The sequence below is a fragment of the Medicago sativa genome, chromosome 8, assembly GCF_051527215.1.
Source record: "Medicago sativa cultivar Bolivia chromosome 8, Bolivia_mono, whole genome shotgun sequence".
Taxonomy (NCBI): Eukaryota; Viridiplantae; Streptophyta; class Magnoliopsida; order Fabales; family Fabaceae; genus Medicago; species Medicago sativa.
This window is the reverse complement of record NC_140756.1, coordinates 13,355,016-13,375,363: the sequence shown is the minus strand read 5'-3', so window position 1 is coordinate 13,375,363 and position 20,348 is coordinate 13,355,016. Positions and strand designations below refer to the sequence as shown.

At 32.4% G+C, this 20,348-nt stretch overlaps 1 protein-coding gene and 1 long non-coding RNA gene across 2 annotated transcripts; one reads left to right on the top strand and one right to left on the bottom strand.

Annotated features, from left to right (window-relative positions):
* Positions 1 to 2,551: 2,551 nt before the first annotated feature.
* On the top strand, positions 2,552 to 4,020 carry LOC146897110 (eukaryotic initiation factor 4A-6-like). Its single transcript, XM_085735368.1, has 2 exons — positions 2,552 to 3,166; positions 3,259 to 4,020. The coding sequence occupies exons 1-2, from the start codon at positions 2,687 to 2,689 to the stop codon at positions 3,895 to 3,897; spliced, it is 1,119 nt and encodes a 372-aa protein (XP_085591494.1). The 5' UTR covers positions 2,552 to 2,686; the 3' UTR covers positions 3,898 to 4,020.
* An 11,015-nt stretch (positions 4,021 to 15,035) lies between these two features.
* LOC146897109 (uncharacterized) lies at positions 15,036 to 18,678 on the bottom strand. Its single transcript, XR_015021129.1, has 3 exons — positions 18,237 to 18,678; positions 17,724 to 17,915; positions 15,036 to 17,011 (listed from the first exon to the last, which is right to left on the bottom strand). It is a non-coding gene; the product is annotated as an uncharacterized LOC146897109 (long non-coding RNA).
* Positions 18,679 to 20,348: the final 1,670 nt, after the last annotated feature.

Sequence of the window (20,348 nt, the reverse complement as noted above, 5' to 3'; positions counted from 1 at the left end):
ATTGTAAAAAGACAGACATTTGCATACCATCATAAGTCATACATTTGATGTGCATAAGTCATTACATAGCCAAAAAAATAACATTACATAGTCATCAAGTCATCAAGTAATTTGATGTTCTTAAGTCATTACATATCCAAAAAAGCATAAATTAAACAAGGCCAAAAAGCATTAATGAAACTAGTCCAAAAACATAATTTAAACAAGCATCACTGCTTTGGAAATCCTGGAGTTGGGATAAACTCCATCTATTGGGGTTGTGTAGAAGTGGATGACCCGTAATTTGGATTTGGAACTCTAATAACTCCAGGAGCAGTTGGATTTTGTGGAGCAACACCCCTCAGTGGTGTTTGTTTATGCCTGTCATTTGAAATTATTGGTCCTCTCATTCCATATTTCCTTGTACTCATTCCCTGAAATAAAATTAATCAAATCAGACCTTAAATTATAACACTATCCATCAAATCAGTCCTTAAATTATCACAATAAGTATCAAATCGATCCTTATCATAGAAGGGTATAATTGGAAACATAGAAAAATGACACTGAAAAGTTAAATCTCGAATTTTTACCATTTCAATCAAATTAGTCCTTGTACACGTGGCCGCCTTGTTGACACGTGTACAGGACAACACAACATGCAAGAAGACACATCATCACCACTAACAGAGCTTTTGGACGAAGGGACCATTTTGATTGACGTCTGTAAAATTCAGGGACTAAATAGATATTTCACAAAATTCAGGGACTAAATAGATATTTCGCAGAATAGAATTTGAGGTATTACTCAAACAATATATGAATATTGAATGTGCTATATTGTTGGTGTCATTGAAAAAGATAAATATGGTTTATTGGGTGTGTTATAATTTAAAAGTCATCAACATTTATACCTATGTTATTTTTTATCAAAATCAAAATTTTATAAAATAAAAAAAAATATCATTTATAATATACAATATGAAGGTGCAACATGTCTTTTTTTTTTTTTTTGAGAGGCAACGTGTTTATATCTATAATTTTAATCAAAATCAAAATTTTATTAAAATTATTGTTCGTAATTTATACATATTAGCGCAATAAAAATAGTAGATAGACGGACACGGATTGCCCATCTGAACGCTTGTACCATGTATAAAGGGTTTAGGGGATTTTGTAATGTTTTTTTCATTATTCTTATTTTACCCTTCATTTAAACAATTTTTACTACCATTTTATCTTTTATATTATATATTTAAATAAATATTTAGTTAAGAAAAATTGGTTTTATTCCATCTTAATAGGAAGTATTCCACTAAAATAGGAACAACTTAAATCATTAATTATGGTATGTTCCAAATAATTTATAACAAACTACGATATAGTAAACGGACAATAGCAAGTATATATAGATAAACCTCCAATATTAGAAACCCTTATACCATTCTCATTCTCATTCTCATTCTCATTCATCGCTCTCTCCCTCCCTCTAAATTCTTACGGCCGTACTTTGTTTGTTTAGCTTTAAATTTTAATGTCGTCGTCGACTCATTCTCAAGGTATGCATATCCATCCATAACTTCAATAGCTTTATCGGTTGATATATTTTATTTGCATGCTTTATATTTTTATCGTTATGCTTTCTTGTAACTTTTTCTTTTGTTTTCACACGGTATGAGACGATAGTATGTTACATGCAGTTTAACTATTACTATAATATGAGTTGTTACTTACCAACTCTGTGGTTCACCTTGTTCTCATTATGAGTGGGTAAGGTTAGAACGAGCCGGAGCCAGAGCCGGTAGCCATTCTATGTGGGGGGACATATTTGGGTGCTTTGAGTGATGTCTCATGGTTTGTTTCATTGTTTCTTTTTTTAAAGGATATATACACACGTGTCATTAAAAATACGGAGAAGAAAAATACTAATCTAACAACTAATTACTAATATTGTGCATTTACAAAAATAGGTAGTCAACGCCTAATTAATAACTAGTTACTAACTTAAAGACTAATACTTGTATAACCATTGCCACAACATAAATATATGGGTCACATCATTAGAAATTAGATGAGGGACCAAAGTTTAGAAAAAAGTTAACTAGGGAGAAACACTTGTGTGGACCATGACCAAAGAATTTTGGTTTGGTCACACACACAAGTTTTTTCCTTCTCTCTCTTCTCTTCTCTCTTTTCCATTTTCTCTCTCTTCTCTCTTCTCTCTCTTCTCTTTTTTCTCTTTGTGTGACCAAAGACCACTTGTGTGGACCAGGACCACACAAGATTTTCTCGTTAACTAGGTCTAGAAGGACAAAAAAAAACAATTTTTAAAATAAAGATGCATGAGTGCTGCTAGTTTTAGTCAAACTTCTATATATGTTGTGCACATGATACAAAGATTTAAAAAAATAAACGGTGTTGGATGTGGAAATTATGAAAATTGATGCAACGTTTGTGAGACTATTTTTAATGGCTTTATACTAGAGTGAGAGCACACTTGAAAATGAAATTCAATGCAGTTTTTGTTATTTTAAATATATATTTGTGTTTCAAAATTATTTAGTGACTTGAAGAGACATAATCATGTGTGTTATGTTTTTTTAAAACAATATATGCTACTCTTGCTACACAGTTTTCACAAAATCATGTGTGTAATGTTTTTTATTATGTTTCTGAAGGTTTTGGGAGGCTCTCTTCAATCCAGCAAATGGTATTTGCTCCTTTCTGTGAAGGTTTGGATGTGATTCTACATGATCCGTCAGGAACCGGGATGTCGGCAACATTCTGTATTGGAATTCTGAAGAAGCTTGATTATGGATTGGTTCATTGCCAGGCTGTGGTCTTGACCCCAACCTCGGAGCTGGCTTTACAGATTAAGGAGGTTATGCAAGATCTTGGTCGATTCCATGGTGTAAGGATTCATGCTTGCATCGGAGGGACAAGTGTTTCTAAGGAGGATCGTCAGCGTTTTCTCAAAGTTGGTTATAACAGTTACATTGTTGAAGGTACTCCGAGTGTGTATGACATGGATGACCAAACCATTTTCAAAGGCGGTGTTCACATTATTGCTGGTACTCCGGAGTGTGTGTATGACGTGCTGCAGAGGGGGCGTACTCGCTTGGATTGCATAAAGATGTTTGTTATGGATGAGGTTGATGAAATGCTTTCACTTGGTTTCAAGGATAAGGTTTGTAACATGCTTGATTTCAACTTTTTGATTTACTAATTCCATTGTTTATAAACACATCTTAACAGTTTGAACTTTGATTGCTGTTGCAGATCCATGAAATCTCCAAGCTACTTCCCTCCGAAATTCAGGTTGGAGTAATCTCTGCTGCAATGCCACCTGAAGCCCTAGAGATTACTCGGAAGTTCATGAAAAAGCCTCTGATAATTGAGGCAAAGCCTGATGAGCTGATCCTTGAGGGTACCAAGCAGTTTTATGTCGATGTTGACAAGGAAGAGTGGAAGCTAGAGACACTATGCGACATCTTTGAGCTGACCCTTAAAGCTAAATCCATCACTCATTGTATCGTCTTTGTGAATACCACGGACAAAGCGGACTGGCTCATGGACGAGCTTCGAAGCAGAGATCATAAAGTGTTTGTCATCCTCAAGTTTTTTTCCCAGAACATCAGGGATATCATTATGTGCGAGTTTTTTTCCCAGTCGGGCTCTCCTCAAGTTCTCATTACCACTGACCCCCAGCTTTGTGGTACAGATGTGCATAAAGCGTCTCTGGTCGTAAACTATGATCTTCCAACTGTGCCAGAAAACTATCTTAACCGTATAGGCCGGAGTGGGAAATTTGCTATAAACTTCATGACAAAGGATGAGGCTAATATGATCATAGATGTTCAGAAATTCTACAATATGGTTATAGAGGAGCTGCCATGCAATTTTGAAGATTTGCTTTGACGAGTTGATCTTTGTTCTTATGTAAAGTTATTTGGGATTTTACTTTTGGACAAATACTATCTTTTGAAATTTTGTAAAAACATATATTCTTTTCCATTTATATATTACTCATTACAAATCTAATATGTCTGATTTGATGTTACTTGAATTTTATGAAATTTGTTTGATTAGGAAGTTATTTAACACTGTTATGTTTACAAGAACTATCTGTTGTTCAATACTATAATCATATACCTCACTGATATGAATCTAGACCCAAATCCACAACTGGGAATAATGTGGGACTAATGGTACTTTATAGTATAGATTCATAACGCGCTTTAAGAAAACTATAAGTGCTATATGTTCTTGGGAAATTCAAAATTAGATAATACAAATTAGAAATATCTTTTTCCTATCTATGTGCCATATACTTCTTTACTTTTTGCTTCAGATTTCAACTTTATGTGATTGCATGAGAAATGGGATAGGAGTTTTAAAAAATTATCAGCTTCCAAGAGTGATTGTCCCTTTCTTATTGGACATAATCATGTCCCAACATAACTTAAGATAAACATCCTTGTTCATATCTTTTAGGTTTCTTATACCAAGACCACAAACTAAAATAGGAATAAACACTTTACCTGAAGAAAGAGTTACCAATTTTTTCTGTTAATGTTACCCACACTACATGGCCAAAAATATTCTTGGTCCTGGAATAGATTATGAATATATAAAGTAACATACCATGAATCTCGCAGTTAATTGATTGAATCCTCCCAATCATATCGGTCTTCTGCGGTTGTGTCAGGTTTGGAGACATCACAACTTCACATTTCAATGATTGGGTACACTTATGTTGTGCCAAAACATCTTGCGTCTTTCTTTACCTTTTACAACCAAAAATCATTGCTTCTGATAAACTTTTTTAATGTCTCACTTGAAACTCATGAATCTCAATTGACTAATTTAATCATTTGCCACAATATAGGCGCCGATTTGTTGTATATATATATAAACGCTAATCACACCAATATACTTAGATGTGTGAAGAAAGTATCACTGAAAACCAACAACCAAACAGTCTCAAGAAAATTGAATGTAAAAGAGTAGAGAAACAACACACCAATAATTGTTTGCCCAATTCAGACTAATTTGATCTACGTCTTCGAAGCAGGTCTCAAATTCACTATGACATGAGTGATACAATGAGATTACAAGAAATTAGATCTAAGAGCTCACAATGAACAATCTCAAATTTTTCACATTTATCAAGTCAGTCAAACCCATGTAGAGATTCTAAGAGAAATCTTGATCCTCCCTCTAATGAGATATGATTACCTAATGAAAAGTGTTTCCCAACCCAAGAATCTGATCAAAAAGCACTCAAGTACCCTTAGTCTATGATTTCCCTAAAAATTCCGTTTTGTGGTCTCTCGATATTACACGACAAAAATGATAAAAGAATGCTTAAATATGATTCAAGAATCGAGACAAAAAGCCATACACGTGTATTGGATTAGGATTTTAAAAGACTATTTTAATAAAAAAAAAGTCTTTAAGATTTTAAAAGACTGTGTGAGATTGTATTGATTCTGTAAGATTTTAAAAGACTTTTTATGTAAAAGACTTTATACACTCAAGATTTTAATGGATTTATCACACTGACTTTTAAGGATTTCAAAGGATTTTATGGGATTTTAAAATTTTAAAGGATTCAATGAATTTTAGGGGAAAAAAAACAAACTTACAAGCGTGAATGATAAAAATAATGAACAAATAAATTCTAGCGTTTGAATAAAGAAAAATAAAACCAATAAAAAATTCTTTTACTATTGATTTTAAAATTTTAAGGATTTTATGGATTTTATAAGATTTTAAGGGACTAAAAAACACTCTTAACAGATTATTCTCCATACACATTTTTTATTTGTTAAAAATGTTATTCCCACAAAATTCAATTGTACATATTTAAAATTATGATAGCCCTTACAAATCTTTCAAAAAAAAAATATTGTGTCAGCCCTCATTTTGTGTTTGAAATTAGAGAAGTCGTTTGAGTTTTTCTAAGAGAGGTGAGAGAGAGAGAAGAGAGGAGGGAGAAGGAGGAGAGAGAGAGAGAGAGAGAGAGAGAGAGAGAGAGAGAGAGATAAAATGGAGAGATAGAGAGACGAAGAGAGAAAGAAGAGAGGGGGGAGGGAGAAGAAAGAGATAGTAACTTTTAAATGAAAAACAATCCCAAGAAATCTCATCTTTTCATGAAAGACTTTTTTTTGTTAAAATTACACTACAAAATCCCACAAAATCCATCAAAATCCAATTTATTAAACAATCCTTCGAAATTTGAATGATTTTGAATACCATGAGACTTTTTTTAAGTGATGAAAAGTCTTGATTGAATACTTCAAGATTTTTTTAAAATGACAAAGAGTCTTGATTGAATACCACAAGACTTTTTTTAAGTTGCAAAAAGTCTTGATTGAATACCACAAGACTTTTTCATAATTAAAAAGTCTTTTAAAATCCCATAGAATCCTAATCCAATACATCCCAGCCACAATCGCATCACAACAAAAATCCACAAAGAGTCATGTTAACCGCTAGTTATATATAAATGAGATAAGGGATTTTGTGTTAACTTTTCCACGATTCCGATCATACCCTTCAACATTTTTTCTACAATAATGTTATTAATTTAGTGTCATTAAAAAGATATTAATTTATATTGTATTTGTTATATTGTTGGTGTCATTGAAAAAGATAAACATTATTTATTGGGTTTGTTATAATTTAAAAGTCACAAACATTTATACCTATATTTTTAATCAAAATCAAAATTTCATAAAAAAATACCATTTATAAAGGGTGGATATACGGACACTCTGAACGCTTGTACAGTGTATAAAGGGTTTAGGGGATTTTGTACTGTCTTTTTCATTATTCTTACTAGCGAAAAGACGGACACGTGTGCCCCTCTTTCATCTCTTTTTATTGCATCAACGTTTAAAAATTATGAACGGTGTTTTTTTGTGAAATTTCGATTTTGATTAAAACTAAAAAATATAAATGTTTGTTGCTTTCAAATTATAACAAGTCAAATTAATCATGATTATCTATTTCAACGACACCAACAATATAAAAAAATATATATAATTTAAATTCTTATTTTTTTAATGATACCAACAACAATCTTTATTATAGAAAAAATTGTTGGTATAATTGGGATAAAGAAAATTTAGTATAGATATACTCATCTAGTTTGTTACACTTTTTAATAGATCATAAAGGAAAAAAAACTGGAAATATATATACATATCGTGTTTGTTACACTTTTATTTTATTACTCTCTCTGTTCCTTTTTAAGTGTCGTTTTAGGGTGAATTTTTCGTTCCTATTTAACTGTCGTTTTGATATTTTAAGGGTATGATTTGTCAATTATACCCTTTGTCAATTATTCTTATATTTTTTAAACAAAGTTTTTTTTTTTGTTTTAAAACAAAATTTGTTTCTTGTTACCTTCAAATTTAAACAAAATTTTGTTACCTATGATAATAGTTCCATGAAGAGTTAAAATTCTATAAATAACATGAGTAGTACTTGTTAAAAATTTCAAGAGATATGCACAATATTTAGAAAATTGGAAATTGTTTGTTATGAGAGAAAGATAAAGCTCACAAAAAAATCGGAATTTGTTGGAAAAATAGAGTAGTAACTAACAATTGTTTGTTACATATTAAATTTATTGGAAAGATAAGGGTGTGCAAAAAAATAGGAAATTATTAGTGGATTAAAATGAGGGTATAATAGGAAGAAAAAAAAGTGTGCAAAACACTTTGTTATTTTGTGTTAAAATTCTAAAACGACACTTAAAAAGGAACGGAGGGAGTATTTGAATTTACTCCCTATTTGTTATGTGTTGTTTGTATTGAAAGTTAAGAGTAATTTTGGAAAGAGAAAAAACCATCACGCCAAAACATGTTAGTTTTATATCTATACCATATATATGTATACTATATATAAAGAAAACTACTCATTTCAGCACTTTTGGGCTGACTTTTTCTCTTTCCAAAAATGTCACGGGGCACTAGTTAAGCAACTAAAAGTAGAAAGAAAAATCAAGTTTTGTATTGAAAAGAACACTTTTTTAACTTTCAAAAAGTAGAAGACACAATTTCCGAGACAAAATTTCCTTTTATAATTCCTTAACCAGTGTCCCGGGGACATCGGTTAACATTTCCTTAAATTTAAATATTAAAAAAATGTAACAAACACAATATGAATATATATATATATATATATATATATATATATATATATGTTTTTTTTTTATCATTCAAAAAGTGTAACAAACTAAATGAGTATATTTATACTTACTTTTTTATTATCCCAATTAAACTCTTAAACAACTTTTTCTATAATAAAGATTGTGTTATTAATGTTATTGAAATATATAATCATTCTTAATTTGGTTTGTTATACCTAGAAAGCAACAAACATTTATATTTTTAGTTTTAATCAAATCAAAATTTCATAAAAAAAACATAGTTCATAATTTCCAAATTTTAGCACAGTAACAAGAGCAGAAAGACGGGCACGTGAGTGCCCGTCTTTTTCGCTAGTATAGTACTATAAATTTTACCTTTCATTTAATCTATTCTAACTACAATTTTATCTTTTGTATTATATATTTAAATATTTATAAATAAAAATCATTTATATTCCATAAAGTATTCCACTAAAATAGGAACAAACTTAAATCATTAATTATGGTATGTTCCAAATAATTTATAACAAACTACAAAAGAGTACTTGCAACAGAAAAGCGATGGCTAGTTTAATTAATGAATTTTAGAATTAATCTTTCTTTTTTTTGTGTGGATATTTTTGAATACAAATATGCTACACCAAAAGCCCATTCATTCCCTAAAAAAACCCATTTATTAGTAGCAAGTATATATATCTTAATATATAATACGAAGGTTCACAATGCATGCCTAATATGAAAACCCTAAACCTAATTCAAATCTCACAATTACCTTTGTGTCCCCCACTTTAATTAACCTTAATCCTGCCTTTTTTGAGAGGTTTAAAAAATCTTTCTAAAAAATGTCTCTGCAAGAAGTTGAACTCGCAACCCATTGCCTCCATCCAAGCACTTTGACCACTTGACCAGTAACTATTTTAGTGGTATAATATCGCTTCCACTAATGCATATCCTATACCAAACAGATATTTTAAAAGGCAATTAATCTCTTTTCCTCTCCTTCCCGACTTTAACGTTATACGGTTCTGAAGTCACGTTTTCCCCTTATTCATGCGATCTCAACCCAGAAATCAGCCATTTCCATCCCTTTCTTCCCCCTTTTCCTTCGATTTCTCCGCAAAAATATGATTCTGATGCATATTTCGTCCATGATAACTTATTAATGGTATGATCAGTAAACTAATTTTGATATCAATGCTATTTTATTATTTTATTCATTTTGATTTTCTGGATAGTGATTAGGGTTTCAAAATTTGGGGATTTTATGATTTTTCAATTCAATTAAGATTGTTTCTCAATCCTTGAATTTTCAAATATACAGTCTTCACGTTTTCTGATATAGGTTAGGATTGGCAATGGTTATAATTTCTAATAGTGATTTAGTCCTAAAAAATAGGGAAAATTGCCACCTCAATGTATTTTTGTTATTGTATCCTTAAACACTGTTTAGGTAGTTTTTTTAGCCTGAACACACGTGCAAATGTTGTTCCTAGAAAATAGCCACGCCAAGCATGACTGATGTGTAGTGGCCTTCATAAATCCTTGAAAATATAGTCTTGACCCTGAACACGTACAATGTTGTTGCTTGAAAACCCTTGAAAATAGCCACTCCAACCATGACTGATGTGTAGTGGGTTTAGATAAATCCTTGAAAATAGCCACGACTCCAAGCATCGTGGGTGGTTTTTCATGATAACTTTCAAATTCTCACTGTCTTCTTATAAATAGGTGTCTTTGTTGTTGCCCTTCATGTTCTGTTTTCCATAATCTCATAAATCATTGAAAATAGGTAACGCTCCAAGCATAACTAATGTGTAATGGGTGGTTTTACATAACTGACTCCCCCTTTATAATTCACTCATCTGATGAATCCTTGAAAATTGTCACCACTCCAAGCATATGAATCACAATTTATTTATTTGTACTCACTAATATGAAAACCCTAAACCTAATTCAAATCTCACAATTACTTTTGTGTCCCCCACTTTAATTTCTTTTTCATTTTCCAAAAACGTTACTTTATCTATGTCATCTCTTTTTTTTCAACTTCAATACACCATTTTTTTTTTCATTGTTCCATCTCCCTCTCTCTCACTTCTCTGTTCACTATCACCATTCATTATCCACACCATCAGTGCAGTAACCAAACAATAAGTTATCACGCCGTATCCATCTGTCATCACTAACCAACCGACAATATATTTAATGTCTGTTTCAACAAATGAAACACATGTATCTGTTAGTATATGGTGGAGATGGTTCTCATATTTTAGATTGCGGCGAATTTTTGAATCATTCAAATCATCCTAAATACAATGTTGTTTACAAGGAAATTTTTCGTAATGTACCATGTCATACCCCAAATTTTGACCACCTTGCTCTGTTTTTACCCATTTTTGCCTATATTTCAAAGCGGATTAATTTCTTTTTTATTCGCTTTAACCAGTTAAAACTTCTTCAGTCGTTGTTTAATAATTTAAAGTCTTTTATCTTGCAAGTAAAATTTTGTTCGCGCTTTATCTGGTTGAAATCGCTTTATTTGTTTTTTTTAGACATTTCAAATTTTTACGCGTGCTTTTAAAGTATTTTATTCATTTCTTTGATAAATAGACCTTTTTAGGTAAATTCCTTTTGTCCGTATGATTAAACTGTTTAAAAAGTTTTGTTCGTGTTTTAAAAACACCGCGAGTTTTAGTCGTCTCAGTCGAAGTTTCGACAGCTTTAAATTTTATTACATTTTTTATCACTTTTATATTATTTTACAATTCTATTTTATTTTATTTTATTTCATTTTAACCATTTATTCTTTTTGCTTTTAATGTCATTTTTATTTTGTTTTATTAATAACTTGTTTTGTCTTAAGTCCATGTGTCCTTTGTTAATTGGTCCAAGAAGCATCTAATTCTTTCCTTTGTCTCCAAGTTTCTTCAAGGGTAACTTGGTCTTTAGCACATTCATCTTTCATAACCTAGTTTTTTTACTATAAGTAGTGGTGCCAATCATTGGCAAAGGGGGCTGCACTGAATTTCACACTAACACTATTCCACAGCGGCTGCACAGAAGAATAGATCTAACACTTTTTTTTCTCCAAACTTTACTCATGAACATCACCAAATAATTCTCAATATCCATTTTCCAGTAGCACAAACTCACCAAATTTCTTTCCCAATAATGTAATCATAATAATATAAGCTTCACATTCTTTTCCCAAACCAAACACGTAGAGTAATGAACAACAATAAGGCTTTCCAATTACAAATCCATTCTATTTCAAACAAATTTCAATCGGCCAAACAAGACTCATCAAACACAACAAAGCTTCACTCATATCATTTTTGAAGCACTTCCAACAACAACAGTAGCGCAAGAACAAACCGGCTCAAAGCATCCAAATGTGAGCAAACCGGATCGAGCAGAAGCGGAATCACGTGAAGGAATAAGCAAACCGAGCCAGATTCGAGTGTTCAACTTAAAATTAAACCGGTTCAAGAAGCAGAGAACAAGGTCCAGTTCCGAAATCAAAGCTGAAGTGAATCCGAACCAGCAGAAAAGTTTTTTGAAGTTCTCCTTTCTTATATAGCTTTCTCCGATCCGAACCTAAGGTAATATTCCTTGAACCTTTTCGTTTAAACATCGTGAATCTAGTGCTGCTTGTGTTTGTTTAAACTTCGTTGTTGTATGAACAAAAGGAAAGTGGAAAATATTTTCGAAACTTACTTCCTAGATCTACCTTGTTTGATTGTTCATTTTCGAAAACGGTTTGGAGAAACGAGGAGAGAAGGAGAAGACGGACAGGTCGACGTAAATTTTTTTAAGAAAGAGCTCCGACGCGGCGGCTCTCCGGCCGACCACCGCGTCGGAGCGACTCCGACCACCGCACCTTCTTCTTCTCCGTTTTGCTGTATTCTAGTGAGAGAGGGGAAAACATTTTGTTTGTTAATGTTAGAGAGAAGAAGAACTAGCACAAATGTTTTTTTCTTAACACCAACGTTTTTATACTAAGCCCATAACCCATTATCCATGTCCACTGACCCATGGGTCTGATCCAAACCCACAGAAACCGACCCATTTGGGATTTCTCCCTCTTAGCCCACCGTTTGGCTGCTTGGCCCATTTGTTTTGTTCTGTTTCTACTGTTTTGCTATCTAAACCCCCCTGCATGCTTGCTGCACCCCCCTCCCTGCATACTTAACTTCTTTTGTAGCAACTTTTAAAACTCATTCATATTTTAAACTCATCGTATCTTTAATTCTAAGCATGTTTGAAACATTTTAACCTTCATGACTTTGTTTTTATCTCGCGTTAACATTATCTCATGCATTTTAAATGTTTTTATTCGATAAATTCTCTTGTTAATCTTGCTTCATTTCATGCATTGCTTTAAAACTTTCAACAGCATGCCTTCAATTTGATAACATATTCTACTACATGATGCATTTAAGTTTCGTATTATCTTGTCATGTTATGATTGCTTTAACTTCTAATTTGACCTCATGCATTTTTTAAATATCTTGTTCATTGCTTTACTTGTGAATTTTGCTTTCATGCTTTGCTTTAAAAATCATAACATCATTGCATTTTGTTCTAGTATATGATGCTTTTAAAATTCTCATTGTCTCATCATATCATGTTTGCTTTAATTTTCATATAATCTCATGCATTTTTATTCTTGCAATTTATTTAATTTCCATGATATTAGTGTGTATTTTTAGGCATTGATGTAATCTATTCTTGAGCTTTTTATTTCTTGCTTTAGAATGCCCCCTAGGATGGTATGTAATAGCTTAGTAATTGCACACACCAACACAAGCACCGACACTACACCATTTTATTCGTTGCTTTATGCTTGCTTTATTTTTTCCGTATTGTTACGCTAGTTTATCATTAGTTTAGTAAAACTTTTTTATCTCAAAAATCAAATAAGCCAAAGTCAAATCATTTTCTTAATAAACCTTGGATCCAAATCCAAGAGATTTTTCCTTTATTTTCTTAATCAAATTCCTAATTGAACTTTAATCAAACTTAGACTACCTTTCGCAAATAAAATGAAACAACCTCACGTCCATTTTATTCTTCTATACCTTTGAGGTCTCGCAACCCTTCTCAAAATCATTTTCAAAAAAAATAATAATTAAAATCAACCTAACCCACAAAAAATATTTTTTAAGAGTGAACTACGGTGGTTTTGATCCCTTTTAAGGGTACGTAGGCAGAGGCTTTATTCCTTTCAAATCAATCAAATAAAAATAATCAAAACTCCAACTTCTCCTCCCTCCATTCTTTCACTTCAACTTTAAACAATAAATTTCCAAATAAAAATAAAGTTAGAAAGAGGTTCTCACGGAGTACCGTGAACGACGCGGGTGCCTAACACCTTCCCGAATCGTAACCGACCCCCGGATCCAAAAAGGGTTTTTCAATCTCTTTTTCCCTTCCCAAGAATAAAACCGAGCAAGTCCGGTAGATTGAAGGTTCAAGTCCAATCAATGGCTTGACACCCGAAAATCTTGGTCTACATACCAGCATGATTTGTTCCCTTTTTTTAAGTTGTATTATTATTTTTAACATTGTATTTGCACAAATAGATTATGAATTAACAATATAATTGAATATTTTGTTTGCCATCAATATGACCCGTGCGGCAGCACGGGTGCAAGGTCTAGTAGATAAAATACCAATATTAGAAACCCTATACCATTCTCATTCTCATTCATCGCTCTAACAAAATAACGCTCACAACCACCGTCGTTCATTTGATTTAGTTTTATCCATGTCATCGTCGTCGACTCATTCTCAAGGTATGAATATCCATCCATAACTTCATTAGCTTTATCAATAAACTAGATCGTCTACCCGTGCTGCCGCACGGGTCATATATAGTTTAGTACATTACTTGCAATTCATTATAATATTATATGCGAAATATTAGAAACACCGTGTCAAAGAACTCATGGAATACGTTTGTATCTTAATGTTTTAAATAAGTTTTTCCTTGTTCGTAAGTTTTTTTTTTTTAAATAAGCATCTCTCATCCGTAAGTTTAATCGCGCCTAGATTTACCTAGGATAGTTTCAAGGTAATATTGAAAACAAAAATAGTAAATGAGCACAAATTGCTTACACCATAATTGTTCGAGTTTTAACTAAAAAATGTATACAAATTGCAATCTATAAAACTGAACAAAAACTAAGTAAAAAGTTCGTAATGCATATCAAAAGTTACTCATTGCACAATAATATAATGATGCCTCTGCCGGGCTCTGCCCTCTTTTTTGTACCAAAAAAAAGTAATGATGCCTCTGCCCAAAAAGAAGAATGTCAATCTCTGATTCAGTAGGTATAGCAGAATATGTCTATCCATAAATCTTAGACTCAGGCATCACACATTTATATTTGAAGTACTTTTTACAATTAGAAAATGTGTTTATGTGATCACTAAACCGGCAAACAACTCTCCCATATTTTCATTGTTTCTTTTTTCCTCCCCCTATATTTTTTTTGAACATTTACCTAAATTTAAACCTGGAATCTCACAATTATGTGTGTCTGAGAGTTTAAAGTGACACTTGCATTCTCGTCTACTATCCAAAAAAAATAAAAAATTAGTAAACTTGGAATGAAAATTGGTTTAAGAAAATACCACTTTAGACTTCAAACCTAAAACAAACAATTTTAGTGAGCCTACAAAGTTGAAATATAAAGTAGTGCTTTTAAATTTTTGTATGGACATGTTTTTTATTTCAACTATTGTAAACTTTTGCCTTAACCATGAAGATAATTTATAATAGTTGCTATACTCATTATCAAATTTTCAAAAAAATACTTTGCTTAAAACCTCACAAACGCCACCAACAATAAGAATCATTATCATCAGTGTTACAAAAAATACAGGCATACAAACATAAAAAATCTATCATTATTATTAACTGAGATCCAAAAAATACAAACATACTAAATCACTATAAAATTTGGCATACTTTCTCCACCAATTAAATATTGTCCATCCAAGAAGTCTCTACAAATACAAATCTGCCAACAGTCACAAACATTCTTAAAATGCAAATCTGATTCACAAACTATGAAAACAGGACAGGCAGTACCTAAAATGGTAAGGGAGCAATCCGATACAAAGGCCAAGACAGCAAAACAGGAAAAGGAAAAACATGAAAACAGCCGAAAAGCAAGGACAGCAGCTGCTAGCCTAAACCAAAAACCAAGAACACTGCCTCTCCCCTAACAGACACTACGTCTACACCAGACCACAAAACCAGCACCTGAGTGTAACAGCAGCAGCAATCCTGCCCCGGCCAGCCCAAATTGAAATATTGAAAAGCATATCTAATAATCGAACAAATTGAAGTGCTCCATATACTCACTCGGCTTAGGACTAACCAAAGGAATTGATGATATCATTGAAATAAAATAATTAGAAGCAAAAATAAAGGGAAAAATAAAAAATAAACAGAAAGAGGAGAGTAGTAAAGAATTCATGGACAATGCTTTCTTAAGCTTGCCCAATTATCATACATAAATTCCAAACATCTTTCCATTTCAAACTCCAAATTTAAAATGATCTCTTGAGATAGAAAGATACATGCAGGCATAAGACACTAATCAATAAGCACATGAAAGAATATTATTGGCAGCAGTTAACTAATCAAATATAGGTTCTAAAAGTGGCTTAAAATAAATCATACAAATGGAGAGTTCCAAATAATAATAATTCAAATTATGCAAAAAAGGATAAGCTATTATAAATAAAAGAGGCACTTGGGTATGAATTTGCAATATTGATACATTCAATGACTATAATAAGAACACTCATACATTCAAAGACCAAAGACTTGTTTACCGAAATTACATGAATGAATAAATATTACTACCTCCGTCCCGGTATAATTGACCTACTTTGGTTTTTCACACAGATTAAGAAAAGTGTATAAATAAATGGGAAAGTAGAATATATTGTATTGGGAATGATAAAAGTAGTACTCCCTCCGTTTCAAAATGAGTGTCGCTTTAGCCAAAAAAATTTGTTTCAAAATGAATGTCGCTTTCAGTTTCCAATGCAATAATAACTTTTTCTTTTCAATTATACCCTCTAATTAATACTCTACACACTACTTCCAAAGTATTACTTTTAAAACTAACCAATAGTTAATAAGGATAATTTGGTAAAATAATCATTCTCTTTCTTTTAATCATTGCATTTCTTAATACGTGTGAAAACACCTAAAACGACACTCATTTTGAAACGGAGGGAGTATTATTTAGTGTTATATTGTATTGGGAATGATGAAAGTTGTATTGAAAATTGAAATGAGTCAGTTATTTTGGGACACTTTTTTTTAGAAAATGGGTCAGTTATTCCGGGACGGAGGGAGTACGTGATAGTGTGATTTGGTCTTTATGTGTAAAAAATACTTATGAAAAAAGTATGATATCAAAATAATAGAAACCTTATGGAATTATCCAAATGATCCCGAGCTATATCAAGATCAACATTAGCTCTAGAAACATCCAGCGTGTTGGATGCAACCAAGCATTGCCATTCTTGCCGTGTTATATAGGTTTATCCCACTAAGGGAGCTGATAAAAAATGTGATTTTATGTTGACATATTCAAATGCTAAGAGTATAAATAGACATGTAGGAGTAACTTCAGACTTAGGACATTTTTCATCAAGAATAGAAATAACATGGCATTAACAATCATAGACTCAACCATGCTCAACCACACCCTATCTACAGCTCAGCTCATTCTATCAAAGCAACCAGAAAAAAATGATAAATGTATAAACTTACCCGGCCAGTCCATAAATAAAAGGACAAAAGAAAACCTTCAAATAAGGCCTTTATTTTGCCCAGGAACCCTGCAATGGTACATCTTCATTGTTAAATTCAAAAATTGGAGGAGAAAAAACAATAAGTAAACCCTTTTTGTCATAGAAGAAATACATTAGGAAAAGGAATTCACACATGCCATTGAAGTGTTTTCATATTTATAATTGATTTTCTGTAGTTCCTAAAAATCTAACAACACACTATTTCATTATTACAAATGGTTTAATAAGAAGGTGGTTATGAACTGATAAAAAAAAACTTCATATTAGTAGCCCATAACAAATACACGTTCCACAAAGCTTAATTACTGCATAGGAATGTACATTCCTGAAAACAAAAATGGCAAAAGAGGCTACTAATATTATGTATTTTTTCAGAGTATTGTTCTGCCATAATTATCAAGAACATACATGTTCTATTTGACGAAAATTGACAAAAGCAGGACAACAGAAAATTCTTTTAATCATCAATAAGACTATAACAATATCTTACCAGAAAAAATTAATAAGAACAATTTTCAAACAAACATAACGCAATTTAATTGAAGATAGTTGATCAACCAACAGTACGGAAAGTTCAAAAGGTGCAAGCGCACATCAACCTTGTTTCAAATATTACACCATAATAACGACAGAGCAAAACAGCAAAACATACATAGAAAAAACAGAAACAAAGACACTAAATAAATCCAGACTGCAACCCAAAACATCCATAGGAAACAATCAAACACGAACACACAACCTCTTAAGGATTCTTCTAAACTTTGACCCACTTAAGCTTCACAGGTGTTGTGATTGACTTCTCACCAACATCTTCAACATCCAATGTAGCAGACCCAACACTATCAACAGCCCTCTTACCTTGCTTATTGGTGTGGTTTCCTCAACTGAATCCTTTGGTCCAGACTTGGTGGAGTCACCGCACTCAACAACCCTATCATGTAAGTCGTAATAAAAACAGAAACACCAAGTCACTTAATTATTTAGCTCATTTATGCTGAATCATAATATTGACACCAGTCCTAAAAGACCAATACATAGCTTTATTCATAACTTCATCAATTTCTTTTGATTAAACAAAACCCCACCACTATTTCTACCACTTTTCGTTCTCAACAACACCAATAATTACCAAAAAAATCCAAAAAAAATAAAATTTAAGTAATTTAACGTTAATTTAAATGATATAGAAATAAACCCAGATTTTTTCTTAATTTAGGAATTAACATACAACTGAGTCATATAGATTGAGTACCTGGAGAAATGGTTTTGATGTGAGATAGATTTTGTGATCTGTCTTTGATGTGAGATTCTCTTCTGGAAATCGGAACCAAAAAACATTGATTGAAGCGATTTCTCTAGTTTGAGATTGTTTAGCACTTGAACAGCAGCATCAATGTCAGGTTTAGATGCGGAGGATGATTTGAGTGAACGGACGGTGTTAGAAGGAAGGAAGAAAAGCACAGTGACGACTCAAGCAGATGTTTAAGGTTGAAGTTGTCGGAGTGAGAATCCACATGAAGATTGAATGAATTTGGAGAGAATAAGAGAAAAGAGAAAAGAGGTAGATTGACCAAGATCTCGACAGAGGAGGCAAGGTAGAGCAGAGAGAAAGGAAGATGCCATGAGAGGGGAGGGAGAGCAGAGGATTGAGATGAAAACGATAACAATGGGTCTCTCATCCGTTCAATTCTTAGACCATCTCCAATGGCTTGTTGAATGAGGAGATTAAACATGTTGAACCTATTGAAACCATTGGAGCATTGCTTGTTGAAGATGAGCTGGAGGAGTTGGGTGATGAAGAGCTTCAACATGTTGAAAGCAGACCCCGCATGGCCACATGTCGGCTTATGGTTGGCTCAAACGGGAGAGTGTGATACACTGGCAGACATGAGCGCGTGTGGTGGTAGTGTTCTCAGAAAGAAATTTTTTTTTGGGTAATGGAGGGCCACGTGTTGCAACATGATTGGACCTTTGTATTTTTATCTTTTTAATGTTTTGGACTCAATTATTTCATTGTAAATAATATTTTTGTTTTTTTATTTTTTTACCAAAATTCGTGATTTTTTTTTCTCTACAAATAGAGACTTGGATCATTTGATTTGGACACAGAAAAAAAAACCAAGTTTTTCACTCTCTTAATCTTATTATTAGCTTTTTTTGAAGTTTTAGTCTTAACTTAGTGAAATGGATTCCAATAATAATCAATTCAACACCCAAAATTCTTTTGATTACTCATTTAGCTATCAAAATCACAACAATTATCAACACCCAAATCAATTTTCCAGCCAAAAATTAAATAAGAATAAGAATAAGAAAAAAAAAGTGGTGGGGTAGGGTGTTGAATGAAAACCATTGGAGTGGTAAAAATTGAATGGGTGTTGAATTAAGAGAGAGAAAATGATGTGGAGTGTTGGAAATTGAAAAAGTGGGTGTTGAAGGTTGTTGAATGTATTTTGCCATTGTACATGGTCTTAGCCAATGCCTTGGAATTGAGCGGTGTGTTGGAAACTGATTAAAATAAATGTATTGTAACTCACAAAACAAATAATTCCAAAGAAGGCTTATCAGTCGTTGATTTTCATTGACAATGAGATCAACGGTCAGCATCGTTTTGGAGCCAAAAACAGTAGAATTAGGGTTGGCAGTGCTATTAGGAATGTTAACTAGGACTAGACTTTTGACCTGTGCTATCGCACAGGTCTATTATAGATGATTAGTAATATTAGTCTTTCCCTCTACTACACCTGACCGTGCATTTATAGGAACACAAACAAACCATGCAATAAATGATGTTTCATGGTTGAAAGACTCAGTGTTGTTGTAATAACTACATATGTCTACATTTTCTAAGGACAAAATACCTTGAGCACACAAACTATATTAGATATGATGGTCATTAATGAGTACATATATGGCAAACCAATTATCAAAAGATCTTATCACCTTGAGCACACAACTTAGGGCTGCTATGGTTATGACAATATGGTTAGCATAGCATACTGTGCTTTTGTACTCGGTTTTCTAAGGACAAAAAAACCTTGAGTACACAAACTATATTAGATACCATGCTTATCATTAATGATGAGTACATATATGGCTATGCAGTTATCAAATGATCTTATCACCTTGAGCACACCAAATTGGCACCCTAACCATTACTCTAGCAACAAAACAAATAAATGTGATCTTGATAAACGTAGACTTATAGCACATATATGGTTGTTCTATTACTGGTTAATTAGGGCCCTAATAAACTGTGAGCACCTAAACCAATAAATAGATCTTGATAGTAGTTGTATGATACTCCCTCCGGTCCTTAATATAAGGAAAAAAACCAAAAAACATCAAAACCAATGCCAGCATT

Bases quoted from the DNA above. Each gene is read 5' to 3' on its own strand.
- LOC146897110 (XM_085735368.1), top strand. From the start codon at position 2,687: ATGGTATTTGCTCCTTTCTGTGAAGGTTTGGATGTGATTCTACATGAT. The intron at 3,167-3,258 runs GTTTGTAACATG...TTGCTGTTGCAG, and splicing joins CACTTGGTTTCAAGGATAAG to ATCCATGAAATCTCCAAGCT.